At 54.1% G+C, this 25,368-nt stretch overlaps 1 protein-coding gene and 1 long non-coding RNA gene across 2 annotated transcripts; one reads left to right on the forward strand and one right to left on the reverse strand.

Moving 5' to 3' along the window:
* Positions 1 to 4,711: 4,711 nt before the first annotated feature.
* Positions 4,712 to 22,772, forward strand: LOC122182497. The gene is made up of 2 exons (XR_006179831.1): positions 4,712 to 5,214; positions 16,489 to 22,772. It is a non-coding gene; the product is annotated as an uncharacterized LOC122182497 (long non-coding RNA).
* Positions 15,605 to 24,927, reverse strand: BCL2L11 (BCL2 like 11). The gene is made up of 3 exons (XM_042875836.1): positions 24,591 to 24,927; positions 21,881 to 21,993; positions 15,605 to 18,784 (listed from the first exon to the last, which is right to left on the reverse strand). The coding sequence occupies exons 1-3, from the start codon at positions 24,925 to 24,927 to the stop codon at positions 18,695 to 18,697; spliced, it is 540 nt and encodes a 179-aa protein (XP_042731770.1). The 3' UTR covers positions 15,605 to 18,694.
* Positions 24,928 to 25,368: the final 441 nt, after the last annotated feature.

The raw sequence follows: 25,368 nt of genomic DNA on the forward strand, positions 1-25,368 counted from the left end.
TAGATGTCAGGAGATGAGCAGCCCAGAAGATGCCAGACTTGCTTTTCCTCTTGGGGCTTGGGTTGGAAGGGAAAGCAAGCCACCTGCCGTGCTGCTTGCATCTTGCCAAGTGTGCTTTTCAAGAACTGACATGATCCTTCAGTCTCATTCATGCCATTTTTTTCCCCTCTCACGGAGCCTAAAGTAGAATCTGTTCTATAGGCATAAGGTTTCTTTGGGTCTGAACTGTTTTGCTCCAACTTGTCCACGATACACTCAATACTGCACTGTTTACATCTCTCTCCTTTTGTAACCTTTGTTCTGCAATTAGTCAGTTGCTGAGAAAACACCTGCCTCCACTACGTTACGTTATGTCTGGGCAAGAACTGAAACTACTTGCAGACAATTTAAATAATTGGGCATTCATTTGTGTTTCCTTCATCTCTGCTACAATTCCTGATGTGTTTCCCCAGCGCACTGAACTTGGAGCGCGGCTGCTCTCTGTTTGTTCTGGGCAGGCAAGGCACTTAATTTTTCATAAAACAGGTGGAGTTACTCCAATAAAAGCAGCCAGAGGTTGAATGATTACTTCTAGAAGAGCAGCCGGAGCCAAGTTGTTGGGCTTGTGTATTCTGAAACTTGAAGTTTGATCTCCTTCTGCAGTGACTTTGATCTCCTTTTCTCCCAACCCTCACACAGGGGAGCCAGAGGGCCTTAGGGAGGGGAGAAATGGATGAAGACAACTAAGAGTGATGATGGAGAAAGCAAAAGGTGTAAGAACACTTAAAGTTTGTAATTTTTTTTTTTCTAAAGAATCCTTGTGTAGTAACTGAGGTTTCAGTGGTTTTAAGATGTCCTGAAGTGAAGAGCTGTGTTCCAGCCATGTTGAGCCCATAACAAATCCCATTTCCTTCCCCTCATTTTTTTTTTTAAAGCTGTTTGGAACTTTGGGCACCTATCACAGGAAAGTCAATGTTCTGTTCCAAGGGAGGTTAACTGATGTGATGGACAAAGCACAGAACTCAGAATAACTGCCCTTGAGCTGCTCCCAGTGACCTGGGCTGCCTGTCCTCCAGCTCCTGCAGCTGGCTCTGGGTCAGAGCAGGGGCTGCAGAAGAAGGTGAGCCTGATCACTGGGTGGAGCAGTGTGTGCTGCAGGAAATCAGATGTGACTGGAGTGCATGAGGAGATGGAGGATCTGCATTTGGGAGAGAGGGGAGCACCTGGCAGTGCCTCAATGGCAGCTGAAGACAGACACGTTAGGTTTTAGTTCTATGAAAAGAAAACCCAAACCCACCTATTCCACAGGCACCTCCTTTGGTGTGTGAGTTAATAAACCCTGGGGCTTCAGGCTGACTCTGTCCCCTCCCAGATGGCCTCTGCCTGAGCACCTGGGCAGAGGTAAAATTTCCACAACTGGGGAAATGTGCCAGGCACAAGCTTTGCAGAAAACTCGAGGTGGTTTTGAAACCTTGAATGCAATGGGCCGACTGCTGACTTGGGAAGGGGAAGCTCTGGGAGCTGCTGCTTGGTTTTGGGTCTGCCTTATGTGCTCCTGGCTGGGGGAGGCTGACATCCTCCTCTGGGTTTACAAAAGTCTCATAGGTACCTGTGAGAGGGTGCTGTTGCTTCCCAGAGGGATAGGTGAGGCTTTGGCTGGCAGTTGGCCACCAGCACAGGGCTGCCAACTGCTGATCCTGCTGCACCAAACCCCAAAATCAAAGATTTGGGAGCTCAGCTGAGGAAGGAGCTGTGGAGCGCAGATGTTGGCGTGTCCAGCGCGGTGCTGGCAGCGCAGCCGGGAGCTGCCTGCAGGAAGGCGGGCGCGTGGGTGTGCGTGTGTGCGAGCTGCGCGAAGCCGAGAGGCTTCCTGTTTCCTTTTTAAGCTTCTAACAGAATTTGAAAGCAGCCACCGCCGCGACCTGGACCAATGATCTGGGCAGAGCGCGGGGGGGAGTTGCAGCTCAGCAGCTCTGGCGCCCGTTACAAACAGCGGCCTTCGCTCCCGGCCACGCGCAGCCCGCGCTCATCTCAGTGCCCGCTCCCCCGGCCGCCCAGGGTAAGGTGCTGCTTGCTGGCTTTGTGAGACACTAAAAATGCTGAGCGTGGCTGCTTTGTCTGCTCGGAGTTTCTGTTGCACTTGAACCCATTTATCTGCTGCGCGTTCAACTGCAAAAGAGTTTTTATACCGTCTTTGCAACGCCTGTGGTTCTCGTGCTGCTGTGTGATGCTTGGGCTGGGCTCTGCCCTTGGCACGGGGTGAAGATAACTTTGAGTGCTGTGTGTTGAAACTGCAAGTGTTCTGCTCAGTGGGTGCTGTGGAGATGCATGCTGGGGAGATGGATGATTGAGGAGGGGCAGCTGGGACCCTTCTCCTGACTGCATCTCGCATCTGGCAGGACCAGGAGTGCAGTCTCGAGCTGTGGGCTGACAGCTGTGGTGCCCAGGGGGGGGTTATGCTGCACCCACCAGCTCTTGTACGTGGGCTTTGGGCAACCACAGGGATGTTCCTCGCCCTGACCAGCTGTGTGCTGGCTGCCTTTGCTTTACTCACATCTGAATCCCTGCATGGGGACAGAGCAGAACACAGCGTCCCCAACCCTTGGAGCCACCCAGTGCCATCACATGCCTGCCCCAAAGCACAGCTTTCCCCTTGTCTCTCCCCTCCTGCCTCCCTGCACCCATCCCCACTGCAGCAGGTTCCTTTTTCAAAAACCTGCCCGGCCCAATGCCTTCTTTCCCCTAGAGTTCCCCTTTTTGGGTGGTGTGCCATTCTTCGGCAACAGTGACCTCTGTCGGCACCGCTGCCACCCCGCTCCTCCTCACTGTGTCAGTGGGACAGGAATTGGGGGAATCGCTCCATGAGAGAGAAAGGAAAAGAGCAGGAGGAGGGAGCACAGCCATTGCCGCCTGCTCCAGCACGCTGTGCCGGAGCCCCAAGTGCCACCGTGCTCTGAAGCCACCCATGTGTGCCAGTGAGATCAGGAGGAATGTCCCAGCCAGGGAGTGACTCAGAAGCTCTTCAGGTCGCTGTGGTTTTTCTTTCATGGTTTAGCTGTGACTGAGCGCCTTGCTTCGTGTGCCGCGAGCAGGTAGATGCTGGCACACTGGGCACCCGTGGCATTTTGGCCACCATGAGGGGCAGTAATGCACCCTCTTTTTTTTTTTCTCCATTTCTTTCCTCACATTTTCTTCTCTTGGTTTTCCTCTTCCCCAAATTCTCTTCTCCAGATCCTGTTTTATTTCTTCCCTCCGCGCAGCACAGCGTTCTCCCACCTCCTGCTGCACCCCGGGCGCACTGCCAGCACTCCCTGGCTTCAAGCTTTCCACCAGCTTCTTTTTTCTTCCCGAAAAGTCGAAGAAAAATGAGAAAACCCCACCCCAAAAACCCAACCATCTCCTCTTAGCTGACACCTCCATCTCTTTGTTAAGCTCCCAGCAAAGCACACCCCTGCACAGCGGAGGAGCTCAGGGCTTTCTGCCTAAAGGGCTCCAGAAGTTCTGCCAGAAAAGCAGCTTTTTCCACACAGCCCATGATGAAAGCAAGGCTTTTTGCTTCACTTTTTGTTGTGATGTTTGGGGTGGGAGGCTCTTGGGGGCAGGCTGAGCATTCCTCAGCCCATCCCCATGTGCTGCTGTCCTCTGCCTCCTCCTGCCCACAGTGGCACCTTTCATCCCTAAAAGGGATTTTCACTTTTTCTTGAGAAATCCCAGGGGCAGGGCCCAACCTTGGAAGGGATGGGAGGCTGAGCACTATGGCACTGCGCTGCTGCTCTCCCAGCATATTCCATCCTGCTGCTGTCCATGGGATGCTCGAGTGATGCTAGTGGGGGTGACCCCTTGCACCTCCACCTATTAGGGCACAGAAGGTGCCGTGCTTGGACACCTCTGGCAGCAGCTCCCAGGATCACCCTGGGGTTTTCCCTCTGTCCCTGGAGCAGCAGCCAAGCTGGCCATGAAGCAGCACAGCACTTCCAGCGCGAGGCTCCAGCAGCCACATCTTGAAGCCATTAGCAGGGAGGGAGCTAACTGACTCCTCTCACTCCCTTTTTCCTTCTCGGGTGCTACAGCAGCCGTGGAGCTGCTTGGGCAGCAAGTGCACGTTCCTGCAGCCACCGAGAGCCAAAGCTGATGGTGCGCACAGCGCAGTGGGCTGATGGCCAACAGCACATGCACCCAAAGTGCTGCAGTGCTGGGCTCCTCCTGCCTGGAGGTAGCCGGAGGTTGGGATTTCTTCTTTCTTTTCTTTTTTCCTCTTCTGTACTTTTTCAAAGAAATCCGTTTATCCCTTCAAAGTCTGAGCTCAGCAACTCCACTCCTGGCCTTCTAATAGGTCTTATTTGGAATGGCAGAAAACACGACTCGCTCTTTAAATAAGGAAGGAGTGGAAGAGTGAGAGCGGTGCTGCCAAAAGCAATAGCGTGAGGCTGCACTCGCCCTGCAATGGTAGCCTGGCCCCAGCCCTCCCCAGGCTGCCCCTGGGGCCATCTGCCACCCTGGGGGACACGCAGGGCCTCTGTCCCTATCTCTTTCTCAGGGTTTTGCTGCAAACCCTCAGAAGCAAGACCTTTCCCAGGGCTTCCTCGGGCCTCTGCCTTCACTCCACGTGGGAGTTTTCCCACTGGATTTGAAAAGCTAAAAGCCTTTGCCCGATTCCCATCCCCATCTCTGCCTCTTGCTCCCAGCCGGCTCACAGTTTCCCATAGCAAAGTCAATTTCTGATGGGAAAAACCCCGCGTGCTTCCCAAAGGTTGTAGCTGGCCAGCAGCCGTGGGAAAGCCGCCCCGATCCGCTCCTCCCTATAAACCCAGACAGGAGCTTGGGAAGGATGAGACAGATCCATATGGCACGGGACAGGGATGCTGCTGCCCTGGTGCAGCAAGCGTGGCTCCTCTGCATCTTCCCCCCCCTATTATTTCCACGCACCTCCCCGACTGAAGCCAACCTGCAGCACTGCTAATCCATCCATCGCAGCATCCCGCTGCTCACACCTGTGGACGCGCCGGCCGCCTGGTGTCAATTGCTGAAAGTTGCTTTGTGAAGGCAGCTCTCCTCGCACGGCATCCCGCATCCTATCCTGCTAAGGCAGGTGCGTTCCTCCTGCAGGGCCCCGGCTGGAGCGGGAGCACAGGAGATCCGTGGGGATGCCGGAGTGCAGCAGCGGGTTGGCACTGGCAGCCCCACGGAGCGTGAGCCGGGCACGGAGGGCTTCTTCCCCACGAGGAAATATCTCAGGTGAGTGGGATGCAGAGACCCAAAATGTGGCGCCGAGCTCTTGCCTTCTGCATCTCCCAGCAGAGTGCAGATCTTCTATTCTGCGGGAAATCGGAGTATTTTCGAGCCTGTGCTCTTACGGTAAATGAAACTGGGTCTGCACTCTCGGGGCCACGTGATGAGCGCTTTTGGTAATTCAGCTCCTGCTCGAACAAGGGGAGAGGGAAAACCCCAGGGAACAGAATGGCGGAGGCGAGAGGTGCTGCACCTCCCCAGGCGGCCAAAAATGAGTCAGCAGATTCGGCTGCGGGCCGCTTTCGTCGCCATCCCTCGGCGCGACCTTCCCGCAGTCACGCAGGCTTTGCTTTGGGGCTCGAAGCACCGCGTCCTGATTAACGCGAGCCGGGATTCCGCAAAGCCATGAAGCCCCAACTGCCCGCCCCTCGGGCCCGGGGTGACGCAGAGGGGCCAAACCTCGCAGGAGGAGCATCACCTTTTGGGGAAGGTGGGCTGGGAAACGGTGCTCCCGTTCCCTTGCCTCCCTGCTCTTGGTTTTTACCGACAGGGTTGTTGGCCGACAGGGTTATTTGCCGACGCTTCTGCTTTCTCGATGCACGCGTTTTCTGATAGACGATTCGATGAGGAAGGGACGCTGCTGGAGATGCGCTTTCCTGGCAGCGGGGGGAGCCCGCGGGCCAAGGCCGGCCGGGGCGTTGGGGTACCGGGGCTGCCGGCGCTTCGCACTGCGCGGGCAGCGCTGCTGGACGGAGCTGCAGCCGTGTGCGCTGCACGAAGCGCTGCGCTGCGCTGCTGCCGCCCGCGGGCGCTCGGTGTTTTCGCGGCGTGTTTTGCTGGCGTGTGTGAGAGGCTGGAGAGGCTCCAAAGCAAACATCGCTAACCCAGGGATAAACAATCCCTGTTGTATAACGGGCGGGAGCCTTTCTCCTTTCCACCGGGAGCCCGGCAAAGCCTCGGAGCTGCGAGCAAATTGTTTCCCCCCCGCCCCCCCCCCCCCCACACACACACACACCACCCTTCCCCTCCCACCCTCTCCTCCCCACTGCATTTTGGTTTGCAAAGCCGACGTCGCGGCTGGGGCAAACATCTCCAGATCTATGCGGGCGGTGCGTGGGTCCCGGCTGAGGGACACGGTTGGTTGGTGGGCGCGGTGGGGATGGGCCGACAGCTGGACTGGATAATCCTAGCGGTCTTTTCCAGCCGTAACGATCCCGTGATCTACCACCCTAAGCGCTCAGGAGGGTTATCCCGAGGGGGATGGGGTGGCTCTGGGGGTCCCCCGCTCGCTCCCATCCGCTGGGGCGCCGCTGCTGCAAAATGGAGAAGCCGGGGAGCCCTCGGCACGGCCCCGCTCCCGGCACAGGCTCAGCGCAGCGCCGCACTATAATGGGATGTGGTTTGACCCCAGGTGGGAGGGTTTAGCCTTATATACCGTTGATTTGCATACACTTGTCTGAAATGAGTGTTTCAGGACACTTCGCCGGGGCTCGGCACTCCCAACACCCACCCGTGGCCGTTCCCGACGGGGCGCTGAGGCACCGTCTGGCTGTGCGTTATCGCCGAGCTCATCTCGCCCGGTGCAGGCGCGGGTGCTGCCGCCCTCCTCCCGCACACAGCGCCCCCGCCTCGGCTGCGGCACCCCGGGGTGCCTCTGGCTTCCAGGGGTGGCTGCGAAGGTGCGGCTTTTCCTCCATTTTTCGGCTGATTTTCAGCTTTAGGCGCTGTGTATCAGCCCGGCGATGGGCACTTTGTGCGTGTCAATAGGAATGCGTACAGTCTGACGTGTATTTACACGAAGTAAGGGACTGCACACGCCGCTGGGCGGCAAGGCGAGGCTGGAGCGTGCTGCCGGGCTCATCCCTGCCGTAATTTGTGCTCTGAAAGCTGGCGGTGTTTCTGCGCTTAGATCTCCTAATGACTCAGAAATGAGGGAAAGGGCTTTGCTCGAAAGGAAGCGCTGGGCTGAGAGCGCTGCTGCTCGAGCAGCACCTCCCCAGAACGCCGGGGAAGGGGCACACGCTGGGTTTGCGCAACCCACGAGGGCTCCGACACCTTGTTGTCTGTGTTCTGTTGTGCGCCTTGCTTTTAGGGGATGGAGTGTAAGGAAAGGGGCACTCCAGGGAGAGGTGGGGTTACGGGGGGTGTTGCAGAACCGTGGGGAAGTGGCACTGAGGGATGTGGGCAGTGAGCACGGTGGTTGGGGGGTGGGGTTGGGGTTGTACTTGGTGACCTTTTCCAGCCTTAATGGTTCTCTGATTCTAATTCCTCACCTGCTGATGGCCCCGATGGCCCCTTGCTTGCCTTTGGGGAGAGGAGAAGGCAGCAAAAAGCTGTCCAGATCCACAGCCACAAACCTCGCTAAATATCAGGCACCTCACAAACAGCCCCCCGTGTCTCCTCACGGCACGCCGAAGGTGTTTAAAATCTCAATATTTTTATGCCAACGCTCATCGTAAAACCACAAGCTGCTTCTCAGTTTTGTTTTCAGCTGGCTTTGATGAGACGATTGGCATCTCGCGGCTGAGCCGCGCGGCGATGCTCGAGGCGCCCGGCTGTCGCGCCGTACCTGGGGACATTTCATTTCCCCAGCGCCCCGTGCCACCCCACAGGGCCGGGGATGTTGTTTCCTATGTACTTCACAGCCGGGATTTCCCACTCACCCTCCCCCAGAAAGCTGCGTTTTGCTTCTCCCTGGGTTCCACTTTCATTCGATGCGCTGCAGCAGTAAATAGCCCTCGACATTTTGCTGCAGTGCTTTGCGTGTTAGGCTCTTTTTCAGCTTGCTTGTCGTGAAGGCAATTGCTCACCCCCATGGAAGTCCCAGGGTGGTTTTCCACACGGCTCCTGCTGGGCAGCAGCAGCAGCCCCATTCCTCCCCACATCGTGTGCTGTGAATTACAAAAGAACGAGATGAGCTCGTTCCCAAGTGCAGGCTGTTTTCCCCCCCAGGCCCACCTCTGCCCAGAGCCACTGAAAATGGCTGTCTGAATCTGTCCGAAATTCTGCTTTCTTCAAATGTGGTCAGCTGCGCAGTAAAAGCGTTCCATGCAGCCCACTTTCAGGACACTCTTTGGTGTTTCACTCTTTCCACATGAGTCAAACTAGAAGGATTTTGCAAACCTCACCGCATGGGTGCCCTCCCCTCTCGGAGCTGTGAATACCAGCGTGGCTGGCGGGCCGGGCGGCCCAGCAGTGGATGAGTCAAAGTACGCCGTGCTCCAACCCAGCCTCTTGTAGCCACCTTTTGGCTCCCTGCTTCCAAGCAGGACGTGAGGAGCGCCATGCGTGGGGACGAGGTCAATGGGGCACAAGGCAGCCTGCTGCTCAGCTTCCAGCCCTCGGTGTGTGCTCTGCTCTGGGCTGGGAGCCCGGGACGTGGGTTTGTCCCACGCTGCCATCCCTTACTGCTGATAAATAGAGGAAGGATCAGCCCGAAAGGCGCCGTGCCGCGCGTAGTCACAGGAAGTGCAGACGGCGTCAGGAGACCCGCGGCACGCTTATTTTTCACTCCGTTTCAGTGCATAAAAGCCTGCTGGCGGGGGCTACCGGACCCCCCGGCACGGCCCACGTGTGCCAGGGATGCGGGGCCACCAGCGGGGGCCGGGGGGTCCGGGAGCTCGGCGCATGCGGTGCGGTGGTGGTGGGGTCCCCCCGCAGAGCCCCCCGGGATGTCAGGGCCGCACGGCACCCCTCAGCAGAGGGGCTGAAATTGTGGCTGTCTCCCCTCGTCCAGAGCCGCCTCTGCCTCCAGCCCTTTCGCGGAAACCGTTGTGGGCTCGGGCGAGCGGGAGGCGGCGAGGCGACGGCGGCAGGGCCAGGAAGGGGAGCGGGGTTTCGGCGTGTGTCATGCCCCCTGCCCGCAGTGGGTGGCTGGGTGGAAAAACCCCAGCGACGGGCAGCCGTTCGGGGCACGGGGACGGCTGGGAATGCGGCCCCTCGCTCCCGCTGACTCCGTGCCACGTGGGGCCTGGCCACGCTCCCTTCCTGCCCAGCACGGCAGCGTTCGTTCAGCCGTGGGCAGCGGCACAAAATGGTGCTGCTGAGCCCCTCTCCAGGCTGGCCGGTGGATGCCGGGTCTGCAGCCCACGGGACGCGCTCGGCAGCGCGGCAACCGGCCCTCCCCAGCGTGACTTTCATTTTATTTTTAAATACCTTGATTCTGCGGTATTAATTTGCTTTTTGGTTTCGATATTAATACTGAATACGCGCCGGGTCGGCGGCGTTTGTTTTCGGTGGTAAATAAGAGTTCAAGTGATTTAATGGCCGTGGCGCTGGGCTGGCGAGGCTGTGGGGGCATTGCTGCGGCCGCGTGGGCTGCCCCAGCACCTCCTGCTTCCCCGGGACCCTAAGAGCAGCACAGGAATGGGATGCCTTGAGTTTTGGGTGAAAAGCACTGGGAAATGGCGCCGTGCCGGCCCTGCCTGTGCCGTGGCATCCAGAGGGGCTGCTGTGCCAGGCTGGAGCTGCCCGCTGCCCACCTGCCCTCTGTGGAGAGCGGATCCAAGCTGAGAGTGATTTTGGGGTTAAATCTGCCCTTTTCTCGTTGTGCCGCAGCCGGCCTCGTGCTGTATTCGCCACTGTACTGTAGCTGAAAGGCTGCAAACAGTTTTGGGAACAAGATGTCTGCCTAAAGCATGACAGAATTGGCCACAAATTGCAGATGAGACTGATAACAAAAGCCAACAACATAAAATATGTAGAAAAACAACGCGTTAAAGGCGACGAGACCACTGAAGGGCTTTTTTGTGTGTTTTCTAACCAGGTCTCTGGCGACAGGAGTGAAAACACACCAAGAGAGAAACATCAGCTGCTCCCTTGTTAATATCTGACAACCAGAGGGGCACGGGCTGCAATGCTGGGGGCTGCCAGCCCCTTCCCCGTGCCCTCGGGCTCTGCTGGTGCTTTGGGGGGAGATGGCACCTTGCTTTGCAGCCCATCCCTGCGTTGGGCCGGTCGGTGCTGGGCACGGTGGTGCTTTTTAGGGGCTGTCTGCCAGGCTGCTTTCTCTCTGCAAAGACCTCAATCTCACGGCAGCATTTTCATAGTGAATATAATCGTTTCTGCCCCATGGAGCAGAGCGAGGGGGAAAGCAAAACCTGGGTGCCGTGATGCAGGAGGGTTTTTCAGCCTCGCAGCACAGCTACCTGCTGCAGGAGAGTTTCCTTTGTCTTAATAAATCAGGTTGAGCGCAGAAATTAGGATGAGGTTTTTGTTTTTGTTCTACTTATTTAATCTTTGTTTTTTATAAATAAATACAAATAACTCAAACTGAAACTTGATGGCTTTGGTGATAATAAAAGAGCAGCCCTGGGGAAATTTTCTTCATTAACATGTTCTTTCACAGCCCACACTTGGGTTTCGGTAGGAAAACTGCTTAACCTTTTCAGCAGCAGCAGCAGCAGAGGCTTTTTAAAGCCCAGAAGCACTGAAACACGGCGTTCGTGGCTCGAAGCTGGCTGTGCATCGCTGGGGCTTCGCTCTGATTTGGGGTGTGTAAGGAGGGCACAAACCCTGCTGCCTCCACCCACCGCTCCCGCATCCCTGCAGCACCAGCGGGTTTTTTGAACCCCCTTGCTGTTTTCCATAACAAAAAAAAGGGCTGTGAGAAACCAAATCTGCTCTCGGCACACGCTGCATTGCGTTGCTCGGTTTCTGTGGCTTTTCTCCTTTTTCCCTGCCTATCAGTGCCGTGCATATGGATGGGATGCAGGCGAGCCGAGCATCACCCTGGGGCCAGGTTTGGGTTTTGTCTCTCCAGATCCTGCTCAGGGCATGCAGGAGCACAGTGCCAGCAATGGGTTGCTGTCCCAGCCCTGTGTCTGTATTTCTGGGGGGTGAGTGTGAGCCTGGCACCCCTACTCTATTAGCTCTGGGAGCAGCCCTTATTCCCAGCCACCTTTTTCCTTTTCCCATGCCAACTGCTTTCTCTGGGCAGCAAAACAGAAAAAAAACCAAAAACAAACCCACAAGAGAGTTTACAAAATATTTTAAAATTTCTTTTCTTTTCTTTTCTTTTCTTTTCTTTTCTTTTCTTTTCTTTTCTCTTCTCTTCTCTTCTCTTCTCTTCTCTTCTCTTCTCTTCTCTTCTCTTTCTTTTTTTGCAGGGCAGATCTATGCTCTCCCTTAACACCATACAAGTTTTTAGTATTTGCAGCTCACTTCCTGTATGAGGTTAGTTTGTTTATCATAAAAACCTATTTTTAAACCCATTTCTGCCAATAAGTAATTTGAATGCTGATGCTCACTCGTTGCGTTCCCCGGCTGGCAGCGGGGCTCGGCGGCCACCTCACTCCCTGTCAGCACGGCAGTGGCACTCAGTAGCTTTTATTGAGGGACGCACCCAAGGAGATGCCCTGAGCACATCTATTAGAGCCAGCACCGTGTTCGCACGTTCAGATGAGGGCCTGCTCCCACATCTGATCTCTAAAACTGGTTTTAGTGAGATTGGGGCAGCAGAGTTCCACTTGAGCTTCCCTGCATTCAACACACAGATTTAAGCCATCTTTTCTGAGCAACTGTGGATGTTGGGTGCACCCCTGTGCCGCCGAGACCACTCTCCATCACCTTCAGGCACCATCAGCAGTCCACCACCTGAATCCCAAGGTCAGGGCTAGACCCAGCATTAACAACTGAGCTTAGGAACCCATCTTTCGTTTGGGAGGCATAAGGTTGTGTCCCTCTGCTCACATTTTTGCAGCCGTCTCCTGGCCGCGATGCCGCGACGCAGCCCCATGACCCAGCGCTGGGCTGGGAGTCCCAAGGGAGCAGGGAGGATGCGTGCTGCCAGCTTCTGTCTTATGGAAAAAAAAAGCAAAGAAATCCAACCCTTTATTTTCACCTTTCTCCGGGCTGAGCCCAGCGCCAACACAGATGTGCAAAGCGGAGCCAATTAGAGCGGCATCGGCAGCGCCGGTGCACGGCTGGGGAGGTGGCATTTTGCTGCCTGCCATGTCCTGCCCCCCTTCGGGAGCTGACATAGCATCACCTTCAAACATTTTCTCCCTAATTAAACCGATGCCTTTGTCAAAAAGTTTCCATTCGGTGTGTGATGTCAGGAATCACACCGAGAGAAAGCGTGGTTTAATTAGCGGCAGCCCACGCGGCCGGGCAGCAAAGGCTCCCCCGTGCACTCCCGACAACATTAAAATATGAGCCCATCAAAATACCAGGCAGGAGAAACTCCCATCCTATTCCTTCAGTGCTGGTGGGATTTGTGTGTCCTTGGGCTGAAGCTGCTAAGAAATTTTGGCTCAGGACAGTGCTGCTGGGGAAAGCAGAGGAGCGTGAGCTAGGCGGCTTTCATGCTGGCACTGGGACTCTCAGGAGGCCAGCAGTAGAAGGAAATTGGTTTTGTCACACCATACAGATGCAGCCAGTCCCACCACATCCGTGCAGATCCAGGACCTGTTGGGAAAGTGCTGGGGAAGGTTGGGAAATCCTGCCCAGTGGCCAGGGCTCCAGGATGCCCGTCTGTGGCGAAGTCAGAGTGCCCAGGGCTCAAGCATCCTAGAACCCATCAGAAATGTCAGAAAACCCACTGGAAACGGTGACCTTTGTTGCAATATGAAAATCAGATGCAAAGCTTGGTGGGTATTTTTAGCTGTTTTAGGCTGAACAGGTGTTTGAAAGGTCAGATGCGAGTCATTGGAAAAAAATATAGTGAGGGTATGGCAGGATGGCTGTGCCGCTCCCCTGGTGTTCGATGGCCCTAAACGCTTTCATCCTCATTTCTGGGGCATGGAGCTTGGGCCTCGCTTTGTATTTGTTCTATGGCACCCCAAGGATGCTCAGCGCTGTACCTCCCACCTGCATGCACTGTCTTTGGAATGAGACTTTTGGCTTTATCGGCTAATATATTTGAAAAAAAGAAGAAAATTCATCCCAGGTAGAAATCCAGCACAAATCCAGCCATAATGAAACTGACTCTCAGAGTTCCTTATTAACACAGAGCAGCTTGATGCTGTAGTGTGAGGGTGCGGACAGGAGGAGCCCCTCATCTGCCCATCAATAGGGTGGTGTTGGGTTGTTGTTCTCCACATCACCACCTCCCACAAGGTTTAGAAGGGCTCCCTTCCACATAGCAAGGCCCACTGTTATCCTCGGGGCTGTCATTGTTGGATTTCAGTTGTCCCACATCAACAAGACTAGGTATGCTGTGAGTAGGTTCAGCTGAAAGAGGTTAAGAGCAGATCCACATGTGGCCATGAGCCATGCACGTGGCTTTTCACATGATCAAACTGTTGGGTGTTTGGTTTTTTTTTGTTTTTGTTTTTTTTTTTCCTTTTCAAGGAATAAAGGAAGTTTGTCATCATTCAAACAAACAGAAAATGGATGGTGGTTTTAATTTGTCACTAAAGCAAGATTTTGAGACCACAGGAAGAAAGAGCCAGTCTTTTGGAGTGGGACCAGACGACACGTCCTTGGTGGACTGGGAAATGGTCAACCTGGGCTATGGCCAGCTGGGACTGCTTGGGTCCAACCCAGGCCGTGGCCACCATGGCAAGCCAGGATGGGGCCGTGGCCAATATGGGCTGAGACTGCCATGGGCCTGGCCATAGCCTACTGAGATGTGGCCACAGCCTTCCTGGGCCAGGCTGGTGGCCACGGGCAGAAACCAGCTGGGACTCTCATCACTGTGGGATGCCACCAGGGAGCATTTCTCTTCCCTGCTGTCTCACCGAGGTCGTGGGGTTCAGGGCTGAGCTCCTTCCAAAATGAGTCACAGCAAAGAAAAGAGGGAGAACCATCAGCAAACAACCTGCCTGCACAGGTCACTCTGGCTTGGCCCTGTCTCCAGCTCATGGCCAAAGGCCCTGTTAGTTAGCTTGCAAAACTTGTGGGATTTTCCCCAAAATGAGAGGTGATATGTTGACCCCAGAGGGGTCAGGGCTGTCCCCAAAATCCTCCCCTAACATCCCAGTCCCACCATACTCCTGAATGGGACCAAAAATCCCCAGGCTGATGGTACGGCCTTGGCTGGGCAATACGGGCATTGTTGAGTTAAAGCAGCCCCTAAAATAGCACCTGAAACCTATAAACTTCCCTTTCAAGAACTTCTGTAATTTGAAACAAGCACAAGAAAAGAAAAACAATCCAGAAATTTTGTTGTTTGTCAAAGTCGGGGTGGGCTTCTGGTTTTCTTTAATATATTTCAGCAGGAGCCTCTCACAGGGGAGGGGTTCCTGGGCACATTTCTCTCTGATTTGTTTCTTCCCCACTTTCTTCCTTCCTTTCAGCTGTCAGCATCACAGTTCTGAGCCAAAGCATCCCAGCAGTGTGCACTGAGCAGCAGGGAACTGTGGTGGTTAAAGACAGCCGCCCAAGAGCCCAGTGGGATTGTGAGGAGAGGTTGGAGGTCTTTTTTATTATTGTTATTTCTTGTCGTCCTTCTGTCATGATCTTTTTATAAAGTGAAATGCACTTACAGGTTTTTGGAGAGTTGAAAAGAGGAGGAAGATGAAGGGGAACAGCAATATCTTGGAGACGATGGGTTGGCGGTTGGTGTGGATCATGGTAGTGGTCTCTCCAACCTTATTATTCTATGATATTCAAAAGTAAGTCCTCCTCGACTCTGAGCAGCTTAAAAACAAAACAAAACAAGGCACAAACAAACAGGGAAGTGCAGCTGCCTCTGCAGAAACAAGCCCTGCTCTCGCCTCACCACCATGACTCACGGCCGGGGCTAAATTCCCAGCAAGGGGAGGTGTGATAATCGTGAACGATTGGCTTGGGCTCTGCCTCAGGGAGCAAACAGCAAAGAGGTGTGCATAGACACATATCTGCGTGCTTGGCTTCTTGTTCCTGCCATCCCCTGCTGCTGGTCTCCATGAGCCCCACCATCACCTCGTGGCTGCTCCTTTTGTGCGGAGAGCCCCACACGAGCGAGCGCAGCAAAATAATTGTTCCAAACCACAGCTGATGCTATCAGTTATCTGCCAGCTATTATCTGTGGTGAAATAAAGGCAAAGTGAGCAATCGCTCGGGTAGATGGCTCAGGGCAAGGAGCCATCCCGTCCCCTTGTGCTCTTACACCATCACCAAGTCCAAAGGGGATGCGGCCACGAAACATTGGGGAGGGCTTAGAACTGAGGATAGAAAAGGGAGGGAGGGCCAAGGCAAGGGAAAGCAGGGCGGTGGTGTCAATGAGCAGATTGTGAGGATGAACTCAAAATAAGTAAAAACCCTCACAGAATTCTAGTAGCTTAAAGCCTAAACAACCCAGGAAAAGAAGAAAAATGAATTAAAAAAAGCAAGCCCTGTAAAACCCTACTGAATTAAACACAAGAACAGATCACTGCCTTGCTCTTCTTGCAGGCACCTGAAGTCACCAACAAACTCCTGGCAGAAGGTCGATCCAGAAGCCCCCAAAGAAAGCACCACTCGTGACAAGTAGTCAAATAGTTGAAGGTTTTATTCATATAAAACTCATATTAAGAACATAAAAGATTGCATCTTAAAAAAAAAAAAAAAAAAAAAAAAGATCTGCAATTATTTACAGCAGTATTGCACAAGTAAAGTGGCAATTACCCTGTCCAAAATTCATCAGTGCAAAACACAAGTAAGCCAGGGAAATTGCAATAAAAATGCTACATATGCTGGGTCCTATGAAAACGAGTTAGTGATTAATTGGGACATCAGTGTGCACTCCGGTTGTACCTGATGCTAAAGCTGGTCCTGGATCTTGGCTGAGACAGAAGAGAATGTGGTTTTAAAGAGGAGAGGACCAAAATCGTGGTGGAGAAGCCAAACTTCCCCTGAATTTCACTAATGCTGTCATCTCGGAGGTGCTTAAATCCCTATGGGTGTGCAGGACTTAGGCACTTCAAAGCAATCATCTCTGCGCTGCGTTGGCTGCGCTGGATCCAGCGGGCAGCGCTGGGAGGTCCATCACTCATATGGGAGGCCCATCCACACCACAGACCTGGGGCAGGAGGAGAGAGGGGCAGGCAGAACCTCGACAGGAATTTAAATAAGCAGGAAATAAATAGCCATCGTTTCTACAAGTTACAGCATGATGGAACAGTAGAGTGCATTGATTACACAAGGGCAGGGGGAAAAAAAAAATAAAGGGAGGGGGAGGATCTACAGTATTTACCAAGTTTAACTCTAAAAAAGTTTAGGGAAAAAAAAAAAAAAGGAAATTTTTTTTTTTTTTTTTTTTTTTGATTACTTATAAGCTGTACAAAACTTACATGAGAGAATGGAAAGAGAATACATTGCACGCAGATATTTGGCTCAGATGATGAAAATAATACGGTGTCCTATTCTAATAAATAGTCAGGTATTTACAGTGACCAACTGGGAGGCGTAACGCGTGGCGTGGGACCATCCAGCACAACGGGGGTTCTCTGCAACCACTGAACTTCATGGAATCGTTTTGGCAGAACAGAGAGCACTGGTGATGTGGGCTCAGAACGCCCCAAATCCATCGGTGAGCACTGCTGAAGCTGATTTAAAACCATCATTCTTCTTTTTCCGGACATTAAAAACAATAAAACCACCAAAATTAAACAATTCACACAACCCTACAGGGATGAAGCCTGGTTTTCTTTTTTGGAGCTACGTTTTCCTCTGTCTGCATTCTGGCTGGGAAAGCTGGATGTGGAGCAGCCCAAGCCAGATGGTGCCAATCCCTTGCGTTCTTCCCCTTTTTTTCTGCCCAGCATAGAGCCAGGAGGACAGGGCAAAGTGCTGGGTGCTGGCCACCCTTCTTTGGTGTGCTCCAAGGGACGCAGGACCAGAAAAGCTAAAATTGCTCCATTCTCCTTCCAACGAGTGCAATCAGGGGCAGGCAGCCCCACGCCAACGGGTCATCGCCTCCCAGCTGGTGCAAAGAGGTCAGACTGTACACAGCTCTTCTAACACAGGAACACTGATCTCCACACAGCGGCACGCAGGACAGTTTCTCCTGACGTGCATATTGCAATGCGGTAGGAAAAACCACTACCATAGGGCCGGGTTTGCTGCTGCTGCTGCTTCTTCTACGGTGCTGGTGAAACCACAACTAACTGCAGCATTTGGAAGGTGATTTTAGGACCATCCGCACCAGCTGGAGGAAAGGGGACAGTTCTGAAGGTGAGAGGAGTTACGTTTGTGCATAGAAACGCAGGCGGTCGAAGCAACGACGCGCCCCAAAAAGCACCGGCTGTGCAGAAGCCTCCCGTGCGAGATGAACCAGAGATGATGGCAGGGTCTCCGTTGGCTGGGACACCACACACCCATGTGGTGAGCTTCTAGAGCCACGTGGCAGGGTCTCCAGACGGGAGGGCATCGTCCTGGGACTTCAAACACCTGCTGAGGTCTTCCCAGGTGCAAGGAGGAGATGTGCCACAAGGAGAAGACCTGCCCAAGGCCAGCAGGGTGCAGACCCCACGCTCTGTGATGAGTCGTTACCATCTGAACAGCGTGCACAAGCAAGTCTGCGTCCTTCAGCACTGCACGGCCCCTCATTCAGCTGGATTCCATCACAGGAACCTTCAGGGTCTTCATCCCCTCGCTCCTCACCTGCAGACTTCTCCCATAGCCCTGGTCCAGTCCAAACAGAGGATCCCAGAAAACATCCAGTGTGCCAAAAACCCTCTTGGGTTTAACAGCAACACGCTAACCATGCCTTTAGAACAGTTCCTGGAGTCGCACAGCAGGAACCTGTCACTGGGTGCAAAACTGCAATGGTTTGGGAACTGTTTTAACCTGCCTCCAAGGACATCTTATTGCTGAATTACTCAGTCACCGATATTATATATTATAATATTATACAATACGTAAGCATTTTCACACGTCTTATAGAAAGAATTTCTAAAAAGGCAACCTGGTGGATTGTTTGTTTTTTTTTTTTGTTTGGTTGGTTGGTTGTGATATTTTGGACCCTGGGAATCTGACAGCTAAGTCTTGAAATTCAGAACTTAAAATAAAAGTTGGGAAGGAAAAAAAAACAAAAACAGTCAGCAGGAAATAGGAATATTTGCATGACGCAACCGAAGTTGGATTTGGGGTAGCATTAGGTATTTACACATAAAAGAAGTGCTGATTAAAATCTCTCCGCCCTTCTTCCATCCTCATCCTCTTTGGCAGGCAGGAGGAGGCGGCAGCGCAGCGGCCGGGGGGCGTCCAATGCTCCCTGCAACACCTGCAGCACAAATAAGGCAGCTCTGCAGATCAGCTGGATCTGGAGGGTCTTGGGACGCATCCAAGATGAGCCGACAGATTTCCAGAAACGATGACCGAACATCGTCACTGAGGACATTTCTCTGAGACAATTTAAAAAACAATAATTAAAAATGGAGAGAAACACAGTAAACACCACTCTCAGATAAAATCTAGCTTTGGAGCATCCCGGCAGGTCCACGTGGGAAATCCACCCTCCTCCGGCCACCGCACGCCCAGGCCAGGGGGGGCAGCTCGGAAGCTCCAAGCTCTGGCACTGGCTCTTCTCCACTGGATTTTGGAAGGAGCCATCGAGTCCCAGCAGCCCACACGGCCGGTGTCACTGCATCCTCCAGATGAGGCGGATGATGTAATGCAGGAGGCGCAGAATGACCACCTGGGGGTTTCCAGCGTGGTTATCCAAGAAACCCTAGGAGGAAAACAGGGGGCAGAAAGTAAGAAAGTGACTTGAATTCCCAGCTACCGTGAGTTGAACATCTCCTGCACGTGAGGAAGGAGAAGGTGGGCCTATGCAACTCTGAGCTTTCTCCCCATTGCTGCCACTACCAGGAAAGGTCTACGTTTACCTACTGAGCTGGCTTCAGGGGGTTCAGTACAGATGAGACAACAAAGTTCGCCCCAAGGGGTGGCCAAAATGCACTGATGCTTGTTATTTGTCACTGCCAAGGAGACGCAGAGGGAGAAAACACAGAAACAAAATGAAGGCAACTCAGCTCAATGACATCAAGCGCTTCCTTCAGTCCTGGGGAAGCCACTGCTGGCATCCCAACCAGCACCAAACCAAGACTGCTGCAAGATGACCAGTTCCCTGTCCCCAGCCTCAGGGACTGGCATTGTCCTCCACCACATTCATAATCTGGGCTCAATTCAAGTTCACTGAAGCCAACTCAAGATTTTTTCTGAGCAGAAGATGATCCAACACAAATAGGGCAAATACCCCAAGGAGGCTGAGCACACAGTTCTCAGCTCTTGCTAACACTGGAGACTGAGAGATTTCACAAACTGGAAATCATGCATTTTATGATTTTACCAAGAAAGTAAACCCAGCCTCCCTTCATGCTGAGTTTCAATAAGAAGCTTTATAGTCCTCAGTGGGCCAAAGCCGCCTGCTCCCAGCCACATCTGCCATGAAGGCTCAGAGAGGACATCACACTGACTCCCTCACCTGGGTGTGGGATGTGAGTAATGCTGCTTGAGACTGCAGTGTGGAAGCAAGCAGTAAGCCCTGCTAAGAGAAGCAGGGAGGTAATAATAATAATAATAATAATAATAATAATAATAATAATACAAAACCCAACTAGAAATGAAGACCTGCAGCAGGAAGAGCAGTGGTAGCGGAGACGGGTTCCTGCTGATGGTGGTAGTCATGGCTTCAGCTCTAATGGCTTTAGGAGCAACCACTGCAGCCGAGCACTCCTCCTTTGAGCACAGGACCAGTATTTCACAGCAACATTCAAAGAGAGTTTACTTTTGGGGTCCCTTTTCCCTCCCCCAAGCCCAACAGCAAAACAGAAGTGCCAGCACCACCACCTCTGGTTTCCCACGCTGTCAGAACATGGTGTGGTTCGGGCTATATTGAGTGCAGCAGAACCATGTCTGTACATGCCCTGCAGGGAGAAATCACGCTGCTTACACCGATTTGCAAACTCCTGTTGCAGGCACAGGGCACGCAGAGTGCACTGTCTCCAACAGAAGATGCTCAAACATCCCACAGCCAGGTGGAGAAGGGTGAGCAGCGCATTTTAGCTCACCATGCATCTGCTGTGCGTGGAGCTGGGCTTCGAGGCAGGAGAGCACGCCGGCTGCTCCCGCTTGCTCAACCTCTTTGTCAAGGTGGATCGATGCTGAATTACCTAATTCTCTGTTGTTTTTGCCCTGGGGAGCTTTTAAGGGCAGATAGAACACAGCCAGGCTGCTTTTGGGGAACCCTCCTGGCATCCCAGCCAGGTTCTTGTCCCGGGGCCCCCAGCTGGGCACGCTGGGGCAGAGGAGCAACGCCGACCCGTCCGACAGCCCTGACCTGTCTGGCAAGCACCGTTTTGGCACCGCTGAGTTCCCCATTTCCACCCGTGCTCAAAGGGCAAGCCCGAATGAACCTGCTGCGATTGGAGGGTGATGGCAGCACGGGCTGCCAGCAAAACTTCATGTTTACCCCTTCCCTGGTGCCGTGCTGGCAATCCAGCTCAGTAAGTGTGAGCTTCTTCAACAGCAAGCTGCTCACAAAAGGCAAAGGCAACTTTTCAGGGAGCGATAGCCAAGCACGCTGGGGACAATAAATCCACAGCAATTACTTAAATGCTCTGAAAGCCGCTTGATTCTGGATGCAACAGACAAGAGGAATTCATCAGACTAATTAAGCCTGCGGGAAGCGATACTACTTTGCCCTTGCATTCCCCAATGAGCCCTGCTACAGCCCTCACCCACGTGAGCAGCAGGGAGGGAAAATGAGCAAATCCACGAGGGAAGCTGCTGACTCCAGAGCAGGGGAAAAACATATGAACTCAAAAAGAATGAGCTGGTGAGAGAGCAGAGGCAGGAGTGGATGTGGGGCAGCACCAGGACAAGCACCCAATCTGGGGAGAGCTTCTGCCGTGCAGACTCTGGACACAGTGAGGAAGTGACTCATGAGCCAGGGGGATGAATAAAGATGTGGGCAGTCAGCACATCATCACACACATCTCCTTCTCCTCTTCCCACAGGTAAGCCAAAGGAAGGGGGAGAAGGACTAGAAACCACATGTACAAACATGCAGCTGTGAACAATGGATGAGAGGCAAGTTATCAGCTAACGCTGCTCTTCTGATAATTGCTGTTACCTCATCTCTTTGATGACTTTTTTTTGTGCACGCTCGTACCGCTCAGTTTTGTTGCGCCACTTCAAGGTGAGATTTTACAGCCTCTCAAACTTACAGCCTTACAGATCTAGTGGGCACAGTGGTGACGGATCAACGGTTGGACCAGACGATCCAAGCGGTCTCCTCCAACTTTAGTAATTCTATGAAACACACGATTTTTGAAGGAGCTTTTGCTGAATTCTTCTAGGAGAAATAAGCTACCAGAGGAGGTTCATCCCTGTTGCTAGACTTTGATACTGGTGACCCTTCACAGCAGCAATCCCCTTAAAACAGCAGTGCTGGTTCCCAAGAGCTGCCAGCCACTCACACAGCTCCTTCCAATGCCACTCCAACAACACACAGAGCTCTGCTTGCCTTACATGGTTCCCTCCTTATCACCAGTTCAGCGCCAATGCAGAGACAGATGATGCCTTACTGGCTCTCAGTACCATAAATGAAGCCACGACACCCGAAAATCTCCGGTCCCAACTCGAAAGGTGGTGCTGAGTATCTTTCATGACGCGGCGGCAGCAGACGACAGCCACCCGCGCATCCTTTTCTACATTTGAGTGAACAAAACACTTGCCACAGAGCTAGTTTCCAGATATGATTAAGCTTTTCCCTTTTAGAGGCTGTGCGTAAAGAAATGGAAAGTAAAAATAAGAGAATTACCCTTCTTGGACAATAGGAGGCATTGAATTCATCCCCAATGCGCCGCAGCTCCTGTGCAATCCATATTTCTGGTTGTATTTCTTCTGCAAGTGAGTGAGATCGCCACCTGGAAGCTGCACAGAGCAAAAAACAGAGCGTTGGAAACAGAACAACTCAGAAAGCAAATGCTCCATTAAACCTGGGAAGAATGCAACCAAGACTGGCCGTGCGATGTGCACACTGCAGGCTTGTACCAGTGTTGGCTCTGTGTTGGTATTAGGCTTTGATTTGTTATTACATCAGCAGCTTCTTCCCTAGCAAAATCCTATTTTCCCCTTTTCTAAACATAATGATTTCTCACAGGGCAAAGCAGCAGCTCCTTCTCTAACCTTAAAAAAACCTCAGTCCTGATAATTTGGTCTAATGTTCGCATTTCTTCCCCCAGCGGTGGAGGCATCCAACGAGACAAGGAGCATGGTTGTTTCTGCCGTGCTAAGAAGAAAGCCACAATTGGACAAAGTGCACTCAGAGCAAACTTTGGGACTTTTCATCCCCACCATGGGGCTGGAAGGCTCTGCTCTTCAGTATTATGTTCCAGCACTTCAGCAGAAAATAAACCAGGCGCAAGAAAATGGCACTGGCTTATAAAAGGTGAAAAAAAAAAGAGCTAAGATATCAGTTATGCTGAATGTACAGCACCAGGGCCTTCAGTCTCCATTTTAAGCTCCTGAGCACATGATAAAACCACGGTACAAGCCGCCAAATATTGGAAGGGAAATGAGCAAGCCCTGGTGCAGCACCTGTGCCCCCTCCTGCCAAGGAAAGCTCAGATTTGAGCAAGAAACACAGCCTAAAAATTGGAAAAAAAAAAGTAATAAAAAATAGAAAACGACAAAAGAAAACACCACACACACCCCCCCCTCAAAAACAAAACAAAAACCAGCACTCAAAACAAAACAGAGCATTTCACAAACTTGGCACCCAAGCTCAAAAGGACTCGCGAGGGAATACAAATAGCTTCCAATCTCTAAATACTCAAAGGATTAGTAGGGCAGTAAAAAAAAAAAAAAAATAATAAATAAAAAAATAAATAAATAAGGAGTCTGGCTCTGACCCGACTGGAAAATGCATTTCTGAGCCAAGCTGACACGGCTTGGCTCGGGGAGCTGTTTTGTTTTCACACTGTAGTAGCGCAGGAGCGGTGCCCGCCGCCTTCCCGGGACAGCCTCGTGTTATTGCTTCCCCAGTCGCTGAATGAACTGCAGCACGGGAGCAGAGCCCACGCAGGAGCCCCACGGCACCAGGCGGGACGCAGCAGGGCACGGCCCCGCAGCACAGCCCGCCCGCCGGGACGCGTGGCTGAGAGTGAAATCGGGCTGAGGTTTTCAGAAAGGACTTTCTGCGGCGCTGCCGGCTCGCAATATCAAAAGCGTCCAGTCATAATTGCAGAGAGGCAGGGGAACTCTCAGAGCATGGCCACAGTCATAGCGGGAGCCGGCCCACGCTGGGTGAGCCACGGCTGGGTGCTCTGCACATCTCTGGGCTGCGCCAACACCGGGACTGCGGCCGCCAGCGATGGGTAACTCAGGCTGCTGGGGATGGGCCACCAATTGAGGAGGTGGGGTGGTGCCTCAGCCTCGGGGACACATGAGGTCTGAGCATCTCCGCTCGCTGCGGAGCAGTTGGACCAGGTGGCCACGATGGTCCCTTCCAATTCCAACAGCTCTATGGTTTTATGATTTCTTTCTTTTCTTTTTTTTTTTTTTTTGTTCCTCCTCTAATTGTGCCAAAGTGAAGTCTGTAGCCTGAAGCCCAGGAGATGTCTGCCAAGTTTCCCTGCCCAATGTCACCCGTGGAGCAGGAGCTGCCACCTCCACCCACACCCACACCCAGCCCTGAGAAGCAGCGCCGCGTGAGGATGATGCAAAACAACACCGCCGTGCCCACACTCACAGGTAGAAACCAAACCACCCTCCAGGCTTTGTTGTAACTCAAATCCCCTTCAACACAACCACAGGTCAGGCAGGCAAAAAGGAGCACCAGCCCGCACCGCACCAACACACGCCTCAACCACTTTAAGGCTTCCTCACTGCGCCCAGAGGATTTCCCCCTTTTCCACGCTGAGACGAAACCACTCCTTTCCCCTCTGTGCCTCAGAGCTCAGTGAGGATCGGAGGACGGCACGGCCGTGCTGCTCGCACACATCCAGCCGCCTCCCCCTGCTCGCTGCCGGCCGACGGGAAACGCACACCGTGCAGAGCACAGCAACGTCCCGCAGGCACGGCGAGAGCTGACCCGCACAAGCAAACAAACCCACGGCTCTGCTCCCACCGAGAGCCAAACATCCGCCAGAGATTCCTGGGGCAGCAGCAGACAGCTGGCTGCGGGGCTCGGGTGACATTCTTCGGGCACTCCCACGGCGGGCCGCCTCCAGGCACGGCACGGCTCTGCTCTCCGTGCCCGGGGCAGAGCGGCGGGCGCCGTCCGGGCGGTGCCACGCGAGCGGCTCGTTGTGAAACTCGCAGCGAGCCGTAAGGACGGCAGTAAGGTCAGAAAACCTTTCCTAAGGGCACGTTACAGTCAGCGCTGCAGCTGTAACCACAGACCTTCACCACGAGGGAAAAAAAAAAAAAAAAGCAAAGCAAAGCAAACGGCACCGCGCGGCCAGAGCGCCCGGCCGGCCGCCATCCCCGAGCGCTACCTGCCAGCCGCCGCCCCGCCCGGCACTCACCCATGGCGCTCAGGTAGTGGCTGACGGCCTGGCACGGCGGGCTGGGGGTCTGCGTGGCCTTATCGCAGCTCATGGGCGCGGGGCTGCGCTCGGCCTCGAAGGAGAAGTAGCCGCTGGAGGAGCGCGGCAGCAGCGGGGACCTCCGCACGAAGAAGAAGAGCGGCGAGCGGATGGCGAACGGGCCGGGGCTGCCGGGCGAGGCGGGCCGGGCGGCGCCGGGCAGCGCGGCGGGGGCTCCGGGCCGCAGCGGGACGGCCGGGCCCGGCCCCTCTCCCGGCGGCAGCCGCCCGGCCCGGCGGTCGCGGGGCGCCTTCGCCTCGGGGGGCTGCTTGGCCATGGGCTGCGCCTGCGGGCGGAGCGGAGCGCTGAGCGGCGGGAGCCGGCCCTACCCGCCCCTTCCTCCTCCTCCTCCTCCTCCTCCCGCCGCCGCTCCCCGCCCGGCCCCATTGTTCTGCCCGCGGCCCCGCGCCGCCCGCCCCGCGCCCCTCTCCCTCCCACCGTCCCCCGCCCTCCCTCCCGGTCCGCTCACGGTGCCGCCGGCGGAGTCGCGGGGGCGAGAAGGGGGGAGCGGGGGAGCGGGCGGGCGGCGGCAGGCTGCTGCCGGCGGCCCTGTGCGCGGCGCCCGCAGCCTCCGCCTCCTCGCGCGGCCCCGCCCCGCCCCGTGTTTACCACCGCGCGGACCGCCCCGCCGCGCCCCGCCCCGCTCACCTCCGCTGCCCTCCGCCGGGAGCGCGCGCGGCCCCGCTGCCGCCGTACGCACGTGCGGGCACGCGCCTTC

The sequence above is a fragment of the Lagopus leucura genome, unplaced genomic scaffold (genome assembly GCF_019238085.1).
Source record: "Lagopus leucura isolate 7727_CA_CO unplaced genomic scaffold, USGS_WTPT01 Super-Scaffold_73, whole genome shotgun sequence".
NCBI classification, from domain to species: Eukaryota; Metazoa; Chordata; class Aves; order Galliformes; family Phasianidae; genus Lagopus; species Lagopus leucura.

What these genes read in the sequence shown, in the direction of transcription:
- BCL2L11 (XM_042875836.1), bottom strand. Translation starts at nt 24,927, where the DNA reads ATGGCCAAGCAGCCCCCCGAGGCGAAGGCGCCCCGCGACCGCCGGGCC. An exon ending in CCACTACCTGAGCGCCATGG is followed by an intron (nt 21,994 to 24,590) that starts GTGAGTGCCGGG and finishes TGCTCTGTGCAG; the next exon opens with CTTCCAGGTGGCGATCTCAC. An exon ending in CCTCCTATTGTCCAAGAAGG is followed by an intron (nt 18,785 to 21,880) that starts GTAATTCTCTTA and finishes TTTTCCTCCTAG; the next exon opens with GGTTTCTTGGATAACCACGC.